The 24,434-nt window shown below is 51.2% G+C and overlaps 3 protein-coding genes across 3 annotated transcripts; 1 reads left to right on the top strand and 2 right to left on the bottom strand.

Moving 5' to 3' along the window:
• Window positions 1-86: 86 nt before the first annotated feature.
• Window positions 87-2,113, bottom strand: NCLIV_058240 (uncharacterized protein; the record flags this gene model as incomplete). Its single annotated transcript, XM_003885380.1, has 5 exons — window positions 87-127; window positions 403-468; window positions 970-1,200; window positions 1,404-1,655; window positions 1,960-2,113. The coding sequence occupies 5 exons, from the start codon at window positions 2,111-2,113 to the stop codon at window positions 87-89; spliced, it is 744 nt and encodes a 247-aa protein (XP_003885429.1).
• A 4,299-nt stretch (window positions 2,114-6,412) lies between these two features.
• NCLIV_058230 (uncharacterized protein) lies at window positions 6,413-8,849 on the top strand (the record flags this gene model as incomplete). The annotated part of the gene is made up of 5 exons (XM_003885379.1): window positions 6,413-6,665; window positions 7,150-7,413; window positions 7,646-7,879; window positions 8,416-8,475; window positions 8,809-8,849. 5 exons carry the CDS (start codon window positions 6,413-6,415, stop codon window positions 8,847-8,849), a joined length of 852 nt encoding a protein of 283 aa, XP_003885428.1.
• A 1,549-nt stretch (window positions 8,850-10,398) lies between these two features.
• Window positions 10,399-23,558, bottom strand: NCLIV_058220 (TGF beta receptor associated protein-like protein, related; the record flags this gene model as incomplete). Its single annotated transcript, XM_003885378.1, has 23 exons — window positions 10,399-10,493; window positions 11,030-11,178; window positions 11,710-12,032; window positions 12,470-12,654; window positions 13,262-13,354; window positions 13,677-13,897; window positions 14,209-14,270; window positions 14,474-14,613; window positions 15,003-15,290; window positions 15,681-15,869; window positions 16,141-16,195; window positions 16,712-16,843; window positions 17,204-17,410; window positions 17,679-17,755; window positions 18,198-18,329; window positions 18,996-19,113; window positions 19,659-19,742; window positions 20,231-20,424; window positions 20,853-21,037; window positions 21,356-21,629; window positions 22,036-22,095; window positions 22,702-22,807; window positions 23,409-23,558. The coding sequence occupies 23 exons, from the start codon at window positions 23,556-23,558 to the stop codon at window positions 10,399-10,401; spliced, it is 3,519 nt and encodes a 1,172-aa protein (XP_003885427.1).
• Window positions 23,559-24,434: the final 876 nt, after the last annotated feature.

Below are 24,434 nucleotides of genomic sequence, written 5' to 3'. Positions count from 1 at the left end.
TGGCATGCAGGATGACTTGATGTAGCTGCGGACTGCCGGTCCCTCCATCTTCGTATGCAGACTCCAAGTGCTCTTCTCGGTCGCACCTATCCGTAGTAGTCCATGGCCCCATAGCCGGCGGCACCCTCTGAAGAAATGTCCAACATATATCATCAACTGCTTCAGCTTCAAAAACAATAGGGGCAAAAGGTCTTGAGACAGTTGCTGTTGAACAGCAACTTTGTAATTTTCGGGACCACTGATACGTCAAGCAGCTGCCGACGTGAAATCCCCCCGTCACCTCGGTTTGATCTGGTCTCGACAGGCTAAGACTGGAAGAGAGAATCTATTTGTGCTGCGACGTTTACTCTGCGGCCGACATCGTTAGAAGCGTTTAGTACTCTGCAAGAACTGTTCTCTTACGGCCGTAAATAGAGTAAACTGCTGCCTCGGGGGTGCGTTCGCGCCTTTTCTTGTCCAGGAGATGTTCTGCAAAAATGACGGATGACGGGACCATACCGAGAGCTGATTCATCAGCCGATCCTCCCACGTATCTAGTACGAGAAGAAAGAAAGCCGCGCCAGCCATCTGTGTGCAGTGTTGCCAAAGGCTGCATACGAATCCCCATCATACAGTGAACCGTGTCCTCCTTCCGCATGCTTCCGTTTACCCTTGGTGTACTCGCGCAGCGAGCATATAAAACACAGCTGAGTGCCTACGTGGTATAGATGGATAACGTTTCATTCATGCTGAACGACCGGCTGCGAACGGGTGACCGGGGTGTCTGACTTCGCCGTCACCGGTGCGCCTTTTCCGTTCACTCTTTGAGAAAGGAGAATGGTAGTAAGGCACGGCACACATTAGCCTTCATCAGAATACGGAAATTCATTCTTCTTGAGAGCCATTCTATACACGCTAGTCTGGAGTGGCAACACATCTACCGTTTCGCGTGTCGCAGCATGAGATGCCTTTTGAAGACCGTTCGCTTACTTGTCAAAAACCACAGAAAGAGCATGAGTACGAACCCGCCGGAGACAACAGTTAGCCAGACCCACGTCGGGGTGTTTGAGCTCCCGCCTTCCGAGAAGAAAGTCGACAGCTGCTGTATCGAGGTTTTGTCTTTGCAGGAGTAGGTGCCCATCGTTTCGCGCTGACATTCCTGGTAGGAGCTGCATGACGCTCCTAGTAGTTCGCAGGCCAGATATTCGTACCCTGATACAGCTATTGAAGCATGCAAATCAAAGAATAACCAGAACAGGGGCCACTGCTCGTTCTAGAAATCAAGGAGCTTCCTGTTTGGACTTCCGTTCCACATTCCCACGCTGCACAAAGTGATCCGTTCCTAACTCCTCAGCCTCAACATGTAGATTGAAAACTTATTACATGGGCTGCGGCATCAGAAAGGACAGGAGCTTGAAGCTTACGAGTACAGTTGTTGACCGTTCCCGTGCCTCTGAAAAAGTCCTTGCATTTGCATGTGTAGACGCCATTGGATTGGACACAGTCAGCGTAGTGAGGATCACATTTGTTTTGGCCGGTTCCGCAGTAGTCAATCTCTTCACACTGATTGTCACCCGTCTCAGTAAAACCAGTGTCGCACTGGCAGCGGTAGGAACCAGGAGTATTGACGCACGTTGAGTTCTGCCAACAAGGGAACGACTTGCACTCATCAATATCTGCGAAGGCAAGATCGCATTAACCACCGTTCGAGGACGCCATTAAACGGACACATATTGAGTCTCTTTTCCCATAAGCCCTGAAGGCGATCAGAAGGATGATGCCTTTCTGGCGAGTCATTTTCGCACTACGAATGGCAGCGCTATGTGGGGGGTCGCGGTGCCCCGATTGACGGGCAACTCCAATTGGGCGGCAGACTGGATTTGGGCACCAGTTTTTGCCCATTGCGGGATACACTAAGGCAATAGCAAGCTTAAACAACAGTGAGTAGGAGAGGTGAAAAAAATCGCTCTTCCGTTATACCTTTACAGTCAGTTCCGGGCTGATCGTTGTTGCCCTCATAGCCGGTCCAGCATTTACACAGCGGAGGGGCACCGATCTGATTGATGCACTCGCTGTTGTTCCCGCAGCCTCCTCGGTTCTGGAGGCATTCATTGATGTCTGGGAACACGAGCATCAGCCAGAAGACAATGGAGAACACGGCACGAAACTGGGGAGGCTACGAAAAGGGGAAATCATCTCAGCACTCTCCTGTGTGTCTAGAGAGAGCTAGACACAGGAGGTTGTCACCAGGCACCTAGCGACACAGGGAGGAAACATGGGAAACAAGCGAGCACACGGTGGGCGACGATACCCTGCTTCCATAGTTTAGCGTACGAGCTGATTTCTGCCTGTTCTGGGACAGGATAACAGCTCAGCCCACTCAATTGCACTTGTATGGGATCTTGAAGATTGACTGTTAGGACGGCATGCAACTACGAAACTAAATGACGAGACCTTTCCGTTACTACTGCCTCTACCACTTCATACGTGCTTCACAACAGCAACGGAGAAAGCAGGCCTCTTCCCCTTTGGTTGAAACATTGCTGACGGAAGGCGTTTACAGAGGTTCGCTCCCTCTGACAATCAGAGCTGACAAAAGATTGTCCTTCCTCATTTCTTTCAAGATCGTAACGCAGAAGGGTGCAAAACACCACGGTGTGTTTGTCTTACCCTCACACGAGTTTCCACTCAACGCTCGGTAAATGCCACAAACACATTCAAAGCTTCCATCAGTGTTCCGGCAAACTGAATTCGTGATCTTCGAACTGCAGTCATCTTTGCCGGTTGCACACTCGTCGATATCTGCACCGACATACAACGCATAAGATTAAACTCCACCATAACAACGGGATAGTACTGGAGACAACAGACTGGACAAAACTGCTGCTAGGCAATCCTTCCGCCATGGACATCTGAGTCTCATTTCAAGCCCAAAGCCATCTACCATCTTTCGACATGACTATGACCCATAATTACACCAGGGATCACCAAGAGCGCGGAGCGATTTTGTGGCCCTCTATGTTCCGGTATGAGGTGGCCATGCTTAATGTCTGCCGAACATTTGACACGAAAGTCCCTCTCAATCTCCCGGCGCAATCATTCACATCCGTACCTTTGCATGTGGCTGACACACTTTTCCCTGTTGGCTCGTAACCAGCTGCACAGGCGCACTGGAAGTCACTGCCAAGGTTCACACATGTGGTTGCATGTGCGACTTTGGCGCACAGCTGCGAGCCATGCTGTTCACAAGCTGGGTAGAGACCAAGAATCACAGGACAGGAATACAGGACTATACGTTAGACAATCTTGCTTCACGGGATGGAGTTTCCCTATAACTCCGACAAAGAAATGTCTGTTGAGAGAGAAAAGATGTGTAGCCAGATTTAGGCATTAGAGTTAACGGTCGCTGGTGTGCGAGAATAGAGCGAGCAGGTTCCTCTACCTGGCAGATGCCAGCTCCGGCAAGAACATATTAAATTTCTATCCTGTGACGAGGCCCGTCTTAAGCAATTTGGGCTGCTGGGTAACGGTCATGGAAGCCAGTTGAGATCTTGGGTTGTTTGAATACCTGTTTTAGTGGGGGAGTTCCCCATTTCGACCTTTGCCGTAGGATGAGTTCAAGGGCGCTACAATGCTAGAACGCCGATGCTCCCTTGAGGCAAGTACGTAGCGATTTTTTTCAAAAAGACTGACGACCTGCGTCCAGACGGTCAACAGGAATAACACAGTTTCCTGATATTCCGGTATTATTGACGTGGCCGCCTGCACTTTCCCGGGAGCAACGTGGAAGATCGGGCAGGGCCAAAGGCCTCGGAGATCGACGCAATGTAGGGAGCCTCTAGTGTTGTGCCGACTGTGGAAGTGCTCAGTTGCTGAGTTATTAAGAAAACTGGGAAGTGACGTGCATGTACTGACAGAGAACTCCTCGGTTTGGTACAGGCAATTCGGCCCGTGAAGCTACCATAAAACGGAAAACAAGGCAATCTACATCAAAAAACCCTCGGACTTTTGAACAAATCCAGAGCAAGCCACCGGTGACCTGAGTTTCCCAATGGTTTGCGCACACAACGCTTTGAATTAAAGCGTTCTGGCCAATGACGGGAGATTACTTTTAGTCCTAGGAAAAACATTTTGTGTCAATCACGTCTACAACAGCGCAGCACAGTTCTTAAGGAAAAAGAGTTGGTCGCTGGACGGCCATGGGAGCCTCGGCTTCTTAACTAGCTGTCATCGAGGGTCTATGCACCCGTGGGGGCCACATCAGTAATTCAGGACACATTTAATCATGTATAACCGATCCTTTCGGATTCTGAACCAGCATATATGGACACCTTCGATGTACTTCGTTACTCGTCCTGATAACTTAGCCAGAATTAGGTAGGTATGTCCTGTGCTCATCGCCCTTGTTATATAAAGCGGTTGAAGGATTTTTCTTCTGGAGCTTCATGCCACTTACCATGCTTATGCCGTGAACTGCATCCTCGTCTCTTGTGATAGCTCCAATACCCTTCCTGAGATCTGTAACTCACTCAGAGGTCGAAAAAGTAGCCGAAAGCCGCACTGCTTGGCAGCAACAATATTCGTGTTGCTGGCCGTCCGAGGGATTTACTGGAGTTCCTCAACGCCTCTGCACGCAGGCACGCGGGTGTTCAACGTTGCTGTCATCCTGACGAGCCCCTTCGCGTTTCCATATGCAGGTCACTTCTATATAACGAGGAACCCGGTTGATGATTTCGATGGTCGACGATACATTTTACCTCACATCGTTAACGTTTCACCTCGAACGAGACTTTCCAAGTTGTAGTGATCCCTGCCTGACCTGATCACCCCCGTCGGAGGGAAGTCGGCACGCAAGGACCACTGTTATAAACGCGGACGCATACTGGGTAATATGAAGCCGTATCCGAGAAAGCCAACGTGGTTTGTAAATTCCCGCTGCAGTTCGCTTCTGCGTTAGTGATTAGGAATGACACTTTCAAGATTTGTTACCGCTGGATCGGGGTCGCCAGGTGCACACCAAGTACTTGAGTTGTCGCCGCCACCAATTCCAGAGAAGCGTTCAAGAACGTCCCTCTATTTCGACTCCTACGATGCAAGTTTAGGAAAAAAAATCTAACTACTGACGCACGACTGGCCATTCGCAGTGCCCTACGGATATCCAACATGAAAGACCACCTTTTGGTGAGACAGGGTGAGTCCGGTTACAACCGACTAGTTACTTAGTTTGCAGAACAATAGAGCTGTGACGAGGTCAAATTGCGCTTGGCTTACATGAATTGGATTCGCCGTTCTTACTGGCATCGCGATTTTGCGGAACAGAGACGTCTTGTCAATATTTGCGCATAAATCATGTTGCCTGCTACGGAAGCTCCGTTTCGCGTTCCGTAATAATGCGGCCCTGTCAGGAGACCGTCTTTGCCCCGTCAACAGCAGATATGTCCGCGTTGAATTTTACGGGAATGGATCAGTTGTGATGGTTCTCTCGCTACGCGTGCCTTTTGTGTTCTTCAGTTTGCTCCGGTGGTGGTTCCCAGTTCTGTGACCAGCAACCCCATGCGACGATCTGCGTTGTTGACGGCAGCGATTTCCGCTGCGCATGCATGAACGGCTATAAACCAGTTGGGAGGAATGCGTCTTCAGCATGTGAAGGTAACCAGACGTTATCAGCACTGGCCTTCCTGTAATTTACAAAAGCGGTGTCCAACTGCCCGGGGCTGTATGAGGTACCAGCCTCGCCGCAGTGTCCTCTTGAAGCCAGTACGGCAGCGGAAGTCCTAAGCTGTTCGGGGGCCATCAGCCTTGACAGGAAGAGATACAAGATGTCCCATAAGGTATAGAGGGACGTGAACAACCCAGCTGGCTGACGATGTGGACGTAGGCTGTGGGCTGTGTTGCTCCTGCTCCCCTTTTCTCCCAGATATAGATGAATGCAACACGGGTCAGAACGAGTGTCACGTAAAGATCGCGGACTCCGTCTGTGTGAATACGGACGGTAGTTATCAATGCGTCTGCGACAAATATCGCCGCCTCAATGGGACTTCCTGTGAAGGTAAGGAATAGCCGAATAAAGCAACTTCATACACCCGATCTGCTAATCTACAGGCCTAGGGATAGTGGAGGCTTGCCAGGCTACGCTGGTAGACGCGTCTTCTTAGTGGGTGGACCTGCCATGGAGGTTTTTTTGGAGCAGTTGCAGCCACAGAGGAAGTAACCGACTGCGTGAAGGAGAGGGGATAATATATGAAATTTGGGAAACTGCTGCAAGCCCTCCCGAAAAACACTTGCTCCTGTAATCAGGTAGACGCTCTCCATAGAATATAGCTGTAAACGACAAGGTGCTTTTGTGGTTCACAGTGATGGCTAAAGCGTCTGCACTCATGTGCGCAGCGATCACAGCACCGGCACTTAATTTGTGGCTTTTGCGAAGCCTTTAATGTTCCGCGTCTTAGCTTTCGAGGAGGTTTTCATCATGTGCTGTTGCGAGTGGCATGTATCAAATATCTCATCCGATGGGACTGACTTCCCTCACCTTTCGCATGCGGATCCAGATATAAACGAGTGTCTGCAAAACAACGGTGGCTGCGGACGAAACTCTGACTGCTACAACCAGATCGGAGCACCTCTGCTTTGCAAGTGTTGGGAAGGATACGATGGCAACAATGACGAGCCACAAGCTGACTGCATCGGTGGGTGTCCCCCTGTTCGGGCTGCCATCGTGCTGTGGACTGACGCCGTAAACCGGATAAAAAACCAGCTCAGATGCTGAGAATGCTGTGTCGACTCCTGGTCAGCGGGGTGTGTGATGTGTATGCTGCTTAGATATGCCCGCTCTGACATCTTCAGAATTTGTTTTAACATGACATTGGGTTGCATGAGCACCGTGCCAGAAATGCAAGAGTACAGGCGTTCATACAATTGAGAGACCATGCTGGAGAATCAAGGAAGTGCACTACGAACGAAAAAAACTGGACTGTTCCAGAAGACATGACACACACGGCTTACGACCCGCGCACATTGTTCTTGGTTCCCGGATACACTCTGTTCTGGGGCACCAGTGAAGGCGCGATGTGGTACTCTTGTCGCTGCCATGCCGGAGTACCTTGATACCGCCTGCTACTTCGACAAATTCCTATTATGTTGCTGACGTTGCGATGCGTTTTTGCGGGTCAGATGTGGACGAGTGTTCGCAAGACGGTGTGGAGAATCTGTGTCCGGAGAACGCCACATGCGTCAACACTATCGGGTCGTACCGATGCACTTGCAATTCGGGATACGTGATGGCCGACGATAGCCGATGCGAACTCGTGGATCTCTGCTCAACGCAGACAAACGAGTGCGATCCTTATTTTGCCAACTGCATCCAGACCGGCAGTACAGCGACGTGCCAGTGCAAGCCGTTCTTTACGGGATCGGGAAAAGCCGGTGATTGCATACGTAAGTACCCATGGGCCTGCTTGCCCCTGCTTACCGGTCGGGGAATCACTTCCCGAATCGCGCTCTCATCAGCCTGTTAGAAGACAGTGATATCACCGGACCTCATCGCCAGCACACTGCATAAGAGACCTAGGATTTCGTACTCGCTGCTCAGCCAGCAGCAGCCTCTCTTCACTCCCGCGAATTCGTTGCCCTTCGCTCATGCTCACTCGGTCTTTGCTTTATGTTACAGCCACTGCGGGGCATGAGCACCTGGCCTGCGCACTGAGAGAGATTACGTGCTCGCCGTACGAACAATGCGTCCGGAACGTCGCTGCAGAAACGTACAGCTGTGAAAGCAAAGGGACAATGCAGCAGCTGCAGGTGTTCTTCTCACAGGGGGGGAGTTCGGAGACGCCGTTCTGGATATGGACAGTGGTCGTTTTGGGAGCCCTCATGATTTGCGTCGGCATCACGGCTGTAGCACGTGAGTTCGATTCCAGCTCCTTCCACCCATCAGATACAGCCACCTGACTTAAGGCTCCCAGTTCCACGTAGGCCTATGCTTTACCTTCAAATGAGCAATCTTGCCCTTCACACTCACCCCTGTTACGCTAATTGCTTCTCTTTGTAACTACGGTATAAAACACGCCTTTAAGAGCAACATAACTCATCCCCCTTCCATGCGTGTCCCGCCAGCTCAGTGGAAAATGTGATACGCAGATGCTTATGCATCTGACATACTCAGACCCTTATCAAGGTAGCCACTGTTTCAGGCGAACAAACTTCACGTGATCGTGTATTTTCAACACAAAAATTTTCCTTCACTATGCAACAAGGAAAAAAAGCGTTATTGCCCGAAGGGACATCCGCTTCCCAGTGGGAACGTGTTTCCTGCCTGGACTGGAGACACACACTGTGTCCACGTTCAGTGGAAACTGGCACGGCATTAGTTCGATGACTGCCCTCTTCAGGGAATTTTCATACTCGTTGTGTGCACTTTCCATGATTCTGCCTTTGCAGGCCGCATGCTGAGAAAAACGCAGGAAACACCCGAGGAAAACGCGGTCACTACCGACAGTGGTAAGCAAGTCTGCCCGGAAACGAAACTATTCTTGTCCCTAAACAGATATATAGGACGTCGGGATACACAACTATGTCTATAGATATCCACACGCGTATGAAATACCTAAGATATCCAGTGAGACTGATACTGCCACCCGCTCCACCGTCTATATTTGTAGAATAGTCCGTCGGTGCATGGCTCGCTTCTCCAGCAGGCGATATATGTCGCTCACCGATGACTGAGTTTGTTTGTGACGCACTCGATCCCCCTGCGCTGCGTTAACGACTACCCCAGTGTCTCACTACAATTGTAGCGCCTTGTTTTCTTTCTGCAACGTGCCGGCGTTGCAGTGTACGCCTACAGCTACGGCGCTATGGACTACTACAGCTGATAACCTTGGGGCGGAAAAAGGACGTCCCGAACATTTCTACTCAGTCGAAGACAGTGGAAATAACCAATTCCGCCATCGCGTAAAAGACCATAAGACATTTTTTCTTCGTTTCGCTCCAGAGAAAAGATTCAAACGCGGAGCAGTCCTCTCCGGGAAAAAATGCACTATTTTACCTTGTTACGTGTACCTCTTACTTCCCGAGTTTGAGGTTATTGTGTCCTTTCATCCAGGTACCCGGCAACAATCGTAGACCCGCCGTCACCAGTTCGTGAGGAATTTCTGTCATTCTTCCTCCCGAGATAACTCCACCGTATTCCAAACACAACGCGGGGCGCATCAGACGCACTCGTGCCCAGGGCTTTTTAGCGCGAATGCTGACTCAGCTTCCCCTCTCAAGACAATTCTGCTGGTAGCTTAGATGAGGCTGGGGCGAGTAAGACGTAGGCGTTGCCGCGTAACATAAACACAGCAACCTAATTGTTTTGCAGAACACAACGCTGACATTTTGAGTCTTTCCTCATGTGGAGGCACACGATTGGATTCTTGATCCTCTCCCAGGGTGAGGAACGAGGAAAGGCGTGTCCCATTGACAAGGATTTCCGACACACCGACAGTAGGAACCTTTTAAGAAGTGTCTGAACCGTAATTGAGAACGTTCGTTTTGGGGCGCAACCCGACTTGAGCCTCCCCTACTGGTAGCCCCAAATAACTACATTTCTTGCTCGTGCAGAGAAACAAAGAACGACATCCGTCCCAGAGTCTGATAGGCCACCTACCCCCAGCGTTTTGAGGCAGACGCAAGTTCGGATAAATGTGGAGCGCCAAAGAACAGTTTGCTTTACCAGTGACTTCACGAACCGTTTTCGTGGCCCCAATAGAGACGCTTTCCAAAATGTATCTGACTGGTCCCTGTCGTCTCCAAACTCGCTCAAGAAGCGCACCCCCGCACAGTCGGGGGAAAAAGCGACAGCAAAACAAATGGTTGTCGCTAGACACCGCAAACATCATACATCACGGCAGCCTCACCAACCGTTTCTGTTGGGATGCTTGCATCGTCTGTTTATCGTATCTCTATACACGCGTTTTTTCCTGTGTATGCACACCCTGGAAATATACATACACACAGTTGACGGGCCGCCGCTACAAACCATCGAGCTACCGTCACTCAGCCGGATAACTGGGACCGTATCAACTCAGCAGGAAACTATTGCTGTGGCTACCTGCTCCGACCGCGAACGCTGCGAAACACCACAGAAAAAAAGATGAGATTGGTGACAAACGACTGCAGGCGTGTCTGCTGCAACAGTCGTGAGGAATGGCAGACACAAAAAAGTATACAAGAGATGGAAATGCGTATACAGATACAAAGACATATGCGCACACAGAAGCATTCTCCCCACAGAAAAGCAGAAGGAAAGAAAAGAAGAACTGTATGCAGAGCTGCCCCGAGGGGGCCTTCGAAGGACACTGAACGAAAACTGCACGAGAAGACGCCGAACTGTCCTATTACCTAGGAAGGTTACCAGATGATGGAAGCGGAAATGCTCGGTTAAAAACTTTGGTGATCCATCCTAAGGAGGACGATGGGACGGGCAAACTCGACGGCTTGTAGAACTCTCAAGGAGGGAGTCTGACGCGGCTCCTCTGATACAAATTATAAGCGAGACGAACGTAGGCTCCTATCTCGTGGCAGCGGAGCCGCCGGCAAATCCCTTTGCTTCAGAACAGGAACACCGCCCTTGCAACGATGCCCCAGCGCCTCTTTCTCATCGTCTCCTCTATCCTGTACCTGCAGCACTTAACAATTCTCTCTTCATCGTGGATATCTATCTATCTATCTATCTATCTATCTATCTATCTATCTATCTATCCATCTATGTTTGCATGGAGACGAATCCATCGACACGTGCAGACTCGTATATACAGGAATCGACATGCATGCATTTATGTAGCGACAGAAGCGCCACCAATCCCGATCACTGAGGACGCGTAAGTCTCACTGAGAAATGGAGGAAGAGCCGCGCCCACTTTTTCCTCTGACACTTTGACACTGTCGCAACGCCAGGTGGCTGCCCGATTGTGAGAGCCCAGCGTTTCCACTCAGGAACGATGAACGTTGGCGTCTCCGAAGAAGGCAGAGACCGTTTCGGCTGTTTGCCTCTGCTCTTTCTCCAACTTACCATTGTTCTCAAACTGACTTGAACCGGTAGGCGGCTCCTGACTCGGGTGCAAAGTGTTCCCATCTGCGCACTGAAGGTGGACGCACGTGCCGTCGGGGTACGCGACGAAGGCTGTCAACCCCAGCCGCCGTGTACAGACAGGGCAGGACCTGACGAAGAGAGATCGGACACGAGCACTTTTCTCTTGCACTCTCACTCTTGGCTACAGCTGCACGCCGCCAGCTGGACGCTACAGAACCATCTTTCCAATTCTCTCCGTGTCACCTTCTCTCCGTCTCGCTTCCTCCCTCAGCCTTCAGCGCGTGACTAGGGGACGCACACACGCGTACACCTGGTGACACCCGTGCCGCTCCATCTCCCTCTATATTTATGTGGAATTGCATGCGTCAAACAAACTCGAGATGTTACAGTGCGTGATGTCTCTCTTTCGTTGACCGCTACTCCACCTCTTCCTCGTCCTCCGCTGCCTGCAGACACTGGACGCAGGCCTGTGCTCCGCATCTGCGTAGTTGCCGTTCCCTATTCAGCTCTGTCCATGTCTGTACATACACATCTCTCTCACCCCACCTCTTCCGGCAAGCCCTCGACGCGCCGTCTTGATGCAGGGTCCCTTCCGCCTTTCTCTCCTCGTCACTTTGCGCATGGCATTTTCGCAGCCTCTCTCTCTCGCGGCCTCTCACCGTTCAGGAGTGACGACGTAGCAGGAAGACCGCTGGCGAGCCCAGTCGGAGTAGGTGTGAAGGTAGGCGACGGTGGACAGTTGCTCCTGCAGGGAAGCTGTCATTTTCTCGTGGAGGCGCTCGCGGAAAGAAGCGACTAAGTAGTCGGCGACTTCAGTCAACTGCCACTCATCCGGGAGGAGCCGCACGACTAGACTCGGCTCCAAGTCCGGATGATCGCCGTATTTCGAAAGCAAGTTCAAAATGGATTTCTTCCAGGTCGACGCGTCACCGTCGCGCGTCTCAGGCGCAGTCGCTGCCTCGTGCCACGCTCTCAAGAGCACCTGGAAAGAAATCCAAAAACGGGGCGCGCCGCACACTCCCATCTTCGCCGATAAACGGTCTCTCCCAGACAACACGAACAGAAACCCATACTTTCACAGCTACGAGAAGGCGCGTCGATCCATACAGATACACACAGGCACGTGCGCCACGTGCGTTTCCATTTGAGATGTTGACGTGCAACGCGCAGAAAAGGCAGACCTGCCGTTTTATAACCCGCTGTCTCGGTGAAACACTTGAGCCCCCTCTCCTACGGGTTTATTTACGTCTTCTTAAAAGCTGGAGTCCGGAAAACGGCTCCCTGCTGCAGAGGATAAAAAGGGATTCCTACAATTCGCCAGTCTTTTTTTCTGGAAAGAACTTTGAGGCCGTGCCACCACGGCGACAAGTGCGTTTCAAAGAGACGTTTAGCTGGGATGCAGCGGAACTGTCTTCTGACCTTGAGCAGGGCGCGGAGCATGCTTGCCGACCGCCTCGGTCGAGTTTTCCTGTTCCCCGGGCTGACGCCGCCGCCCTGTCCTTCTCCCGCCTTTTCACCAAATTGTGGGAAAGAAGAGAGACCCGGCACACCTCTTCCAGCGCTTCTAAATGCGGAGTAGGACCCGAGACCTCCCGGACGAAGCGCTACAGCGAGACACAGACCAAGCGGATCACACGCACACGCGAGTCTAACAGGTCTAGAACGAGTTAAAGAGATCTCCGGGGAGACACACAGGGACGCGAGCGATCCGCGCTTCAAAAACCTTGCAAACGACGACAAAATACATAAGCAGAAAACGTTGCGGGTTCGTATGCGTGTAATGGTACTTATCCACGCACCTGAAGCCTGTACCCGCATAGAGTCCCACATGTGAATACAAGCTCAAAAGTCGACCTCGTTACCGTACAACCACAGGCCTCTCTAACAGGGGCGACCGCTAGGATGTGCACAACTGTAAACACATAACAAATATGTACATATATATGTACACAGCTCTACGCACACCGAGACATTGCTATACATTTATATAAACACATAGAGGTACTGATATATATACGCATGAAAACACACCGACATCTCTCGGTTTATCTATATATACAGAAACAGACATACACTTTCTATCTATATCTACATGCACCTACATCTATGTGGACTTAACGATACGTACATTGATTTATATAAAGATATATATATATATATATATATATGTCTCTGGATACAGTGCACAACTGTATGCGGCTGCAAGCGCACCTTGAGGGAGATCATCGCGCTGTTGTTTCCAAGGCGAGTTCGGACTGAAGATTGAGCAGAAACTGCGAGTTGAGGCGTCGCCCTTTCCGCCACCTAAAAGGAGAGCGAGAATTCCACAGTCTTACGCCGGAGTTGTCGAAAAGAGCGGCTTCTCCTTGCTCGCTGAACCCCGAGGGAAGAGGCGATTTCCGCAGAAAAAAAAGCCAATTCACAGCCCGGACCACGGCCATTCGAAAACTCCTTCTTCAGACACAACTGCGTTTATCCACCTCCAGCGATACAGGTATCACCCCACAAAGACAGTCGCAAATGCACACGCATCATACATATATATACATATACATGCGCATCTATCTATCTATCTACCTACCTACCGAGGGGTTTGCTATAAACTACGTCTGTTTAGTTCCCCCACAGAAAGAGACACTCTCCTTGCCTTCTCGCGACGGGAAGACGGCATCCGCCTTCGAGGCGGGAGGCGGAATTTCGAAAATGGCGTCGCTGGCAACCATAGCGGAATACTCTTCGGGCGAAAGGCGATCGACAAAAGGCTGGAGAGCATCGTCGGTCATGAGACAGTACGCCTCGGCGGTTCTCTCGTCTTTGAGCCGAACTGCAATCGTCTGCAAGGCATCTCTGAAGCAACGGAAGAAACGAAGCTCCGAAACATTGCAACTGTTTCCTCGCTCCCGTAAGAGAAAACGACCAAAGGAGTGAATGAGAGTGAACGCAGAGGGCACCGAGAAGAGAAACAAGAAACGGAGAAAGGAAAGAGTATAGAAGACCGCGAAAAGAGGAGAGAGAAGCGCCGCGAAAGCAGAGAGACAGAAGACGAGGAGGAACAGCAACACCGAAAGAAGAAAGCCAACGGAGAACGCGAGAAGTCCAAAAACATCCACCGAGATCAGGGACCGTTCCAGTGTGTGTTCTCGTCTCGTCTGCCTTACAGGTGCTTCCCGAGTCTCCCGTAGAGAACGGCGGTCTCCTTCAGTAGCCAGGAACCCTCCACCTGCAAAACGGCGCAGAACAGTTCCACTGTCTCTTTGCCTTATCGTCGTTTTGGTCCTCTCCGGTTTCCCCGCGTTGCGCCACTCGGTCCCTCAAACCCAAAAACCCGTTGCTGCTCCATGCGCAGCACACACGCACATGTCAGATGGCTTTCACACGGTAGCTCTTTTTCGCGCCTAGAAATCCAACGAAGCTTCCGCTCACTTTCGCGAGGAGCGCACGGACGTCGTAGTTCTCTTTCGTCTCGAGAAGTTTCAAAAGTTTTCCTCGCACATCTGCCCGAGACTTCTCCTGCGTCTCTTGGTCTGCGGTCGCCTCCCCTGCACTGGGGCCTGCCGCCAACACTGCATGCAGGACAAGAAAGAATCCGCCAGAACAAAACGTCGAAAAGCAGGAAGGAAAGACGGCGCACAGGGCGGATCCCAACCTGCCTGGGTCGACGCAGAGAAATCTTTGCTGTGTCCCAACACTTTCTCCTTTTGAGACGCCTGCTTCGCGCGGAAACGAGGTGCATGCTCACAGCCGTCAGGGTCTGCCGGAAAACGAGGAAAAGGAACGAGCAATATCTTGTCTCCGCGCCCCAAATTCAGATTCGTTCTGGCATCTACACAAATGTCTCCAAGAATCTACACACACACACATATATATATATACATATATATATATATATACATATACATATACATATATATATATATATATATACGTACGTGCATGGGAGGTTGGTTCTTACACCGGTCAATGTAGGTTTTTGCGAGTTGCGTTTGTAGCTCTCTCGCTTCCTGGAGCCAAGCAGTGACCTGGCTCTCTGCCTCTGGGCCTTCGTTTTCTTCCCGGCAAACAGCGCTTGCCTCGGCGCCGTCGCCCGACACGTCCATCACGATTTCTTCGATGAAGGACTCTTGCAGGCGCTGCGAAAGAGACGGGTCTTCGACGCCTTCTTGCAAGAGTCGGACAACGAGGCTGGGCGAAATCATGTACCGACTGCCGGAGCCTCGTGCGGTGAAAAAGAGCTGACGCGCTGCAGAAGCCACACACGATCTCTGTCGCTTTTTTCGGTTTGCGTTTCGCGTTGCTCCTCTAGCCCCCATCCTAGTGTGGTCTTTTCGCCTTCCTTTTCTCTTCCGTTCCTTTTCTTCAGTTTCTACAAATATCTCCATCCCTCACACCGGCCGAAAAAACGGTCTCACGCGAGCGCGAGGGAAGAAGCGAGCGCCTGTTTTTCTCGGCTTGCTCTGGATGCACAACTGTTTTTCTTCTTCTCTCGCTGAGACGCATGCCACCCGCAGCGCCCCCGAAATTCTCCCTCAGGCTCTTCCCCTTCATCTCGTTCGTCGCTCTCGCTCCTCTCTCTGCGCTCTCGAAACGCTGTCCTCGCCCCTGGCCTTCTGCTCCTGTCAGCGATTTTTACCCAGCGTTGGATCGGCGCGCAGAACGAGGGGCGCGTAGCGCTGAAGCAGCGATTCCTCCGTTTGCTTGTCTTTCATCTTCGCAGGCTTCTCCGGCCCTGCCGCGTCTCGGAGATCGCGAGCGAGCAGCAGAGCCAGCATTTCTTGGACGCCGTCAGAGAGCGTCGTCGCCTTTGGAGCGATGCGGAGCTCTGTTCGAGGGCGCAAAAGAAAAGTGAGACACTCGAAAAACCGACAAAGCTTGCTTCCGACGCTAAAAAAGCCCCAGTTATCTGGCGGCCACCTAGAACGCTGGAGATCTCGCGACCAGGCTTCGAAGAGATAACGTGGAGAAAAACACTCAGCAAGAGGGCCGAAAACACGCGAGTCTGAGAGCAGCGAGGGGAAGAGAACGGGAAAAACGAAGGAAGAATCCCTCACGCACGCGAGAGTCGATGCTCCTCGCCTTTTTCTGCACCTAACCTCCCTGGACGATCTTTGCCCAGATTTCGAGGGCTTCTTCTCGGAAACCAAAGCGCTGGAAAACGCGAAAAAAACAAGAGACATCAAGACACAGACTGCCCTATCAATCTAATCGTCCACAACTGTATGCATGTAAGATGCACATATATATATATATATATATATATATGTTTACGTTGAAAAGGAACACACCGATAAAGATCAGTAACCAAATAAGAATAAATGTGCACATACACAGACATACAAACATTTATATATACTCCGACACATATGTGCGTAAAAACGTATATATATATATATATATACGGAGAGAATGTGAGCACACACACACAGTTACGCGAAGCCATCTCTCTGTATATGCATAACTAATCATAGACAGACATGCATGTGCACCTCTATCTCTAGATATTTAGACATCTACACACATATCTATATATCTACACATATATATATATATATACCTATATAACATCTCTCTCTTGCCCTCTGGATATATATATATATATATCAATAAATCCAGATATGTCTGTGTTTTATATTGGGGTGTTTGCCTCGCTGTTTCCTTTCTTACGGAGAGCATCACGGCGAGGGCATCCGGGCGATGGATGGCAAGCAGGAATTCGCGGCAGTCGTCGACGCTGCATGTGAGAGGCTGCTGAGGCCCGAGCAACAAGTCCTTCCAGCGTTCGTCATCTCCTTCGACCTTTGCGACAGAAAACATCGAAAAAAAATGGGGAATTTCGGTTCCAAGAAATCCAGAAAAACCCACTCCTTGAAAAACATGTGCACGATCTGCCTCCCGATCGACACCAGTCGGTCTCTCTTCCGCCCTCTCGCTCTTCTTTCTCTTTTTCTTTCGCTCTCTCTCGCTGCTTCTTCTCTCGTTTGTTCTCCGTTTCGTCTCTTCCTCCCTCCGTCACGTTCTCTGGTCTGCATCTCATGTCTGGAGGCAGACATTCACTATCGTAGGAACTATAACGTCTCTGTTTATTCGAATTGCTTGAGCGGTGAGAGGCCGTGGCTGCCACGGGAAGGGCCGTGGATTTTCGCGCGTTTTTCTCACCATCAGAAGAAAGAGAAGCGTGTCGACAAGAGTGAGAAGAAGAGCCAGCAACTCCTCTTTGGTCTCCGCTGCATGCGCCACAGCGCCGGCGGCGCGAGCGGCGGAGGCGACTTCGCGCAGTGCGTCCCAGTCAACTCTCTCAGAGCGCCCGAGGAGAAGCGACGTGCGCTCCTTGGAGAGAAATGTCGCCATCGAGGAATTCGCCAGCTGAAAATGCCGTAGAAAAGAGACGAAGAGAACCAGAAAACCAAATAAAGAGGCCGCGAAAACCTAAAAAGAACTCACGGGACGGGGACGACACCAGGAACGGCACTTGAGGATGGGGAGGAGGGACACCGAGGGTGAAGCTGTGTAAGGCGGCGAGAAAGAAACGAAAGCAGACGAGAAAAGGAAAAGAGAACGGAGAATGAGAAGGAGAAAGAAGGAAGGAGAAAGGAGAAAGAAGAGGGAGAAAGAAGAGAAGAGACTGGGTTACCTCGAGGAGGACCTGAAGCTTCGCCTCGCCCTGTTGACCTCCGTCGCCGGCCTTCGTTTGCGCCGTTCGATCGCGAACTGCAAACGAAAAGAGAAAACCTCTCTCTGCCTTGTCCTCGCTCCTACTTTAAATCCGAATCGATGACAATTCATCCCACTGCGAGTTGTCGTCAGGAGACACAGAAAAAGTAAAGCCCCTGCCCGGCCTTCACACGCCTGTCCACATCCTCACCTATATCCACATACGACAACTCGTGGACATGCACCTATGCACATTCATATTTTGAAAGAGACAGATGCGTGTTTATATACATGTGTATATACATTTCTATGTATAGGTATCTATGTATGTGTATTTGTACACATAAACACACACCTATATATACATAGATAGGTGGAGATGTATCGCCGCCAACGCACACGTATCCCTCCTGATCACAGGTGCGCTGCTAGGTAGAAGATGCACGTGCGCAGAAGTTTCCTCATAACTGGAGGTCTCTTTCGTTGAGAGGAGACGTACTAAAACGCGAAACGTCTTGAACGGGAGGGATGAGAGCCCTATCCAATCGCGCCGCTTCGGGGCGAGACGCCGTTTCTTCCAAGTAGACGCTGGGTGTCGTCCACCAACTTGGCAGGTCTGCCGACCAGAAGGCTGCATGCAGAGGCAGAAAAAAGGACGAGGAGCTCGAGAGGAGCAGACGGAAAGAAGAAAAGGAAGGGCGTCGCATGCACGCCGACAAGCAGAAAAAATATTTTAAATAGATTACAATATTAAATATATAGTTCAAATTATTGAATTACGTTTAGAAGCGACTAGAAGGGAGAGAAAACGACGAAAACGATCAGAGAAGGTCACGCGAGTGCACCCAACCTAGAGCCGGATAGACAGCGAAGAACCTGGAAACGCGGGGTTGCTTTTTCGGGAAGGTACTTGGCTTCTCTCTTTCGTCGCCATTCCATTCACAGCTTCCAGTCCAGGCACACGCGGCTGCATGCCATCTGAATGTTTCGGGAAGGTCGTCAAGCATGTAACTCTCTGTTCATGGAAATCAAAAGAGCCTTGACGCTGTCTCTAGTGCCTATTCGATTTGAGCTATAAAAAAGAGGGAATCGAGGAGGGAAGATCTGCGTCGCGAGAGAAACGAGTCGCGGTCCACCAGACGGCAGCAGTGGGAGCATCAGACCAGTCGGTTCTTTCGCTGTTGATACGCGTGAGAAGAGGCGTTCAGCTCCCGTTCTTCAGAAGGGGAGGAACACATCCAAAGCCTGCATGTCTCGCGTTCTGGGGGACGCTTCAAAAAAGATGCGAAAGACTCACAAATGATCCGCAAGATGTCCACGCCAGCGTAGGCGAAGTGCCGGAACGCCGCGGGGAACTGAAGATGCGAGAATTCTACCCAGCCGGCGAGATTGTGGAAAGCACTCAGTTCTACGGCCTGCAGACGAACGAGAAAAAAGAGAAGAAACGGACACAGGACAAGGTAGAAAACACAAGAGAAACCCAGGCCGAATCGCGGAGACCTCTGTTGACAAGGAGGCATATCGAGTAAAGCAGCGCAAAAACAGAGACACGGGAGCAAACCCCGAGTGTGCCGACAAAGGAAACGCCCAGGCCAAGACCTCGCAAAGCCGAAGACCGGAAGGAATACGCAAACGAAAACACCGATCCACCCACACCGAAAGAAGGTCGCGCGACGGAGAACTCTAACTCGAGAGTGCTTGCATCGTGGAAACAGTACCGATTTAACAACCCGGCGTTGTCAAGGCGCAGATCGACGCCGAGAGAAACAGCCTTCAACCGAGATGAAACCCATCCACACAGAGAGTGCATGCGCTCGCCACTGCGGCCGTGTCTGGCGCGACGGAGCAGGCGCCCAGCAGATTGCTTCTCCCTAGGAGACACACCTTTTAAAAAAGTTCAAAGGGAGAGACACCCTGAAGAAAAAGAGCGAAAACGCAGTGGGGCGGGCATTCATCTCACCCGTCGGGGGTCATCGGCGCCGAAGTTCGCAGAAAGGAGATCGAGAGCATCCCCGGTTCGCCCTTCCAACAACAGCTTGTGAAGCTGAAAACACGCAACCGGAGACACAGGGAAAAGGGCCGTTCTCTCCGATTGAGAGACTGTCCTTCGACTGGCGAGCAGAGACAAACATGGAAGACACCTGGCGAGCCGATAGCACTCCCCGGGTGCGGAAGAGACACAGGAAAGGTCCGTCTCACTTTCCAGCTCCCGAGGAAAGTCTTCTCGCTTTTTTGCCAAGTGCAGTGCATTCGGCTACATCTACCTACATGGATTGAAACATGTGGATATACACGTTTTATGTGGACATGCGTGCAGAACTGCAAACATAGACATCTATCAAAGAGTACACGAAAGGGGGGTCGCGACTGTAGGGACACCCATACATCTGCATACACAGACATATACTTAACAATCCACATACATATACATATATATGTATGTATATGTTTGTATGTGCGTATGCACATGTGTATGTATATACATGTATATGAGCGTTTCTGGTTTTCCGCGAAAGATTTGTTTCTTTTTACCTGTTGCTCGACGGGCACGGGGAAGAGACAGTTGACGCTTGAACCGCTGGCGACGAGGAGACGGCCCCCATTGGTCGCAATGGAAGTTAAAGGCGCCGGCAAGTGGAGCTTTTGACAGAGACTCTGCCCGTGGATGCTGTAAACGTCGACTGTTCCGGACGCAGCGATTCCCACGAGGTACGGCAGACAAACAGCTGAGATGTGCGCACGAGAGGAACAGAGACGCACGCGCGTCCACCGGAGAGGACTGGAGGAGCAAGAGGGGACACTAGACGAAGGCGCAGCCGCATACAGCGCGGTGTTCTCCCGACAGGAAGCCGACCAAGACGCACGCACGGGTTGAGAAGGCGCACTGACGACGCGTCGAGGCACGGGTGCATGCACATACTTCTCGGCCCCAGAAAAGAAGAAGTGAAAAGCAACGGAAGACGCTTCTTCCAGAAGGTCCAGAGAGACGACGCCAACGCGCCGCCGCTCTGGCCAGCAAACCTTTCCCCACGTGATGCAGCTTCAAAGACATGCACGCTGAGGTACGAAACTATTCTTCTCTCTCCTAAGGTACATGCAGAGATACTGACGCATGCCTGGGTCGGGCGATGTAAAAAACAAGTGGGAGCCTTACAGACTTGGAGGAGATCGAGGGGCCATTTGATGGTGTTTCTTTGGCTGGGCGTTTGCGAGACGAGGTTGAAGAAGATCCCGAGGTTTTCCAGGCCGAGAATCAGGACTTCGCCGTCTGGGAGCAGCAGCAAGTTGGGAGACCCTCGCGAGGTCTGCCCGTCCAGCGCGAGAATTTCCGTCGCTTGCCTGGAAACACAAACCAGGAAGCCAGAAATGCGTCACCGCCCCAACACACCAACAGCTCTCTCTATGTGCCCAAATATACTCGCATATGCACACAAAGGCGCACAGACACCGATACAGCTGTACCCGCACACACATACATAAATCTCTCTCTCTCTCTCTATATATATATATATATAGATAGATAGATAGATAGATAGATAGATAGATAGATAGGGGGAGATATTTGGCGGAGACGGAGAGTGGAGAGATGAAGACGTTTACAGCCTTTGCATTTTTATTCACTGGAAACGCCGAGATGGAGCGGGGCCGCGAACCTACTCCTGGTCGTCGTGGAGGGAGAGAAACTCCTTTTTGGTGCCGATGCAAATCCACCTGTCTCGCCAACACAGACTGAGGGGCGTTTCAACGAGCGCGATTTCTTTGTACGGCTGGAAGTCTGTGCCGGGCTTCGAATATAAGACGATTTTCCTCTTTAGCGCGACGCACAACTCCGGGTGGAAGCGGACGGCTCTCTCGCGGTGTTTTTCTCCGGCGCCTCCCTCAGCCCCAGCGGTTGCTGCGCCCTCTTCGTGGAGACAAAACGTCGAGGCATCTGGCGAGTCGAGCAAAGATTCACCGGGAGGAAAAGGCAAGTCGTTCCGAGGTTACAGAGAAGCCGTCGGCGAATGGCCAGGTCCCAGAGAGCAAAATCGGCATGTGCAAAAGAATCGCGATATAGAGACAGGCACGAAGAGACACACAGAGCGAGATTCATTTTTCACATGCTTCGAAATATAAAGCGTATACACAATAGATGAAGCATATATATATATGTATATGTATATGTATATACAGGTGTATGTGTAGACTTAGTGGCTGCTTTTGCGTCGAGAGCAGCTGTGGAAAGGGATAGAATTCGCCGTACGAGACCTCGCTCTCTTTAAGAGAGAGCGGAGATTTTTCTGAGACATGGCCCCTTTGTTTTTCCACCGGCTCCAAAGAGTCCCGCGTGGCCCTACTTTTGCAGAGAATGTATCCGGGTGAGTTAAGCCCGAGGGAGAGAAGGTGGACATTGCCATCTGCATGCACGGAGCGAAACGCATATCGCAGGTTTGTGCGGCACAGGACGCCACGCCGTCCTCACCCATGAGCTCGTGAACGCCACTCGACTCTGCAGCGCCTCGAAAACAGTCGCGCCTTTGGAACGAAACAAACACATATATCCACACACACACACGTGCATATGTACCCACATATATATATATATATATATATGCATGCAGGTGAACATATATGTAAATAGATCCAGCACGTATGCACATATACACATATAAATATATGTAGATGTGCAGTTGCGTGAGTTTCCATCAGATGACGATGGCCAAAAACTGTTGATTGCACGCAAGGGACTTTGTCCAGTTGCATCTCCGACCCTTGGAACGTCTGCTTTTGCGTCGACTCCACGAAACGGTTGTCCATACTCCGCGTCTCTTTCCCCTGGATATAGGCATGAAGATATATCTACCGCATATATCTGAGAAAACAGAAGGGTAAGTTGTCTTTCTCGTAATTTCGCAGTGAAGAAGAACGCGCGACTGCAGCGTGGCTTTTGCGTTCTTGTAGAAGCTTGTCTCCTCTGGCGCCCCCGCCATGGACGGCGCGCTGCGTCGGTGCGGTGTCCCTACCTTCGATGCAGATGGCGACTTGCAGAGATTCGAGAACGGCTACTTTCCCGATTTTTTTCCCACTGTTCACGCGCAGTTTGCCAGTCAGTTTGGCGCCATCTGCGAGCTGCGTGCAGAGGAGAGAGGCCGAGACACGCCGAGGAGGCTTGACGCACACGGAGCCGCACATCTCGGTTGGGACGGCATACACGCTCTTAAAACGTGCGCGCGCCGACTCGCAAGTCCATATTTCTGTTCTCTCTAGAGGTGGCCAGACAGAGATACAGAGAGCAATATCATGGACTGTCCCGCAGAGAGAGGCAAATGGAAAGAGAGACTTTTATGAACAGATGTCCAAAGCTGGATCGTACAGATGCCGACAGGGAGAGACGGAGAGGACGGAGTGACAGAGCGAGAGGAAGAACCCAGCAGCAAGCGAACGCGACAGTTCGTCACGTGTACGGAAACTAGAAGAGCCTGCAAAGGATGTTGCCACATCCAGGTTCAGTGTACACTGATAAAGCAATACCTGGATTTACAAGTGACCGTCTACTTTAATCGTCATCGATGTGCAAACGTCCAACTGTGTCTGTATCGACACGCATTCATATATATATATATATATATATATATATATATGTATTGGATGGGTTGAGAGAAGGCGATGGAGCATTTTTGAGATGCACAGATTGCTTTTTTTCGGCGTTTTAAAAGTTCACATAGTGTACCTCTCCGGGGTCGTCTGTGTCCGCGAGAGAGAACTTGAGGATAGTGCCTGTTTCGGTGCCGACCAGGAAGGTCTCTGCGGAGGAGGCGACGCACGAGATGGTCTCACTGACAATATCTGCGACGGGGACACAGTGGAAAACTTTCATCATTTTGGAGGTGTATCGACACAAGAGCCAGCGGGGCGAGCTTCGCCAGTAGAAGAATGCAGGTGTACCAGTCGATGCGAAAAGAGAAACAGGCTGATCCCGGAGTGCCTCTTGCGAGAACGGAAGAGACTTTTTTCGCGAGGGGTTAGAGACTGAATGCACGGATCCCCGCTCGCCTGTCGCCTTTCTGACTCGTTAGCAGGGCGAAGGGACGACACAAGGGAAGTTGCATTTTCTCCTCGACGAAACAGAATGCAGACAGCGCGAGACGGGGAAGCGACGAAAGAGGAGAAAGCGAGACAGGAGATGGACACGCCACCGGGCCGAGCAGAGACTCGCCAGGGAGAACTCGAGTGGGGAGAAAGAACAGAAACTTGGGATCTCCGTTGCCCAACACGAAAGCCTTCTCGGTTTCGAGAAAGGGAAACGCCTTTCCTGCTCGTCTCAACAGAGCAGGGTTTGGGGTCTTCGGCCGAATCGTTTCGGCGCGGGTGACGAGCTGAGATTCGACACGACACAGCGGAAGCGGCGACGAGAGGCACGCCGGGACAGCGAAGGCTCGTCTCACGGATACACATGCATTTTTCACGCCAGCGCATGTATGGAAGTTCACCTCAATCGACGAGGCTTGTGGCCCGAAACGAACAACGGGCTGTGTTGCTCAGATGATTTAAAACGCCCGCTTTCCGATTGGGCACACCAAACAGCAGCCGCGACAGGTAGCGGTGGACGGCGGGAGGCAAAAGGCGGTAACAGCGGAAGAGACGAGAACAAGAAAAGAAAAGGTTGTGCCTTTCCCGCACTCGACAAGCAAACACACCGTTCTAATGCATCACAGAGGTCAAGAAACTGCGACACTGCGAGAACCTTGCTCGATCA

This window comes from Neospora caninum, chromosome XI (assembly GCF_000208865.1).
Source record: "Neospora caninum Liverpool complete genome, chromosome XI".
NCBI lineage: Eukaryota > Apicomplexa > Conoidasida > Eucoccidiorida > Sarcocystidae > Neospora > Neospora caninum.
Note: the sequence above shows the minus strand (reverse complement) of the source record. Positions and strands in the feature narration are given on the sequence as shown.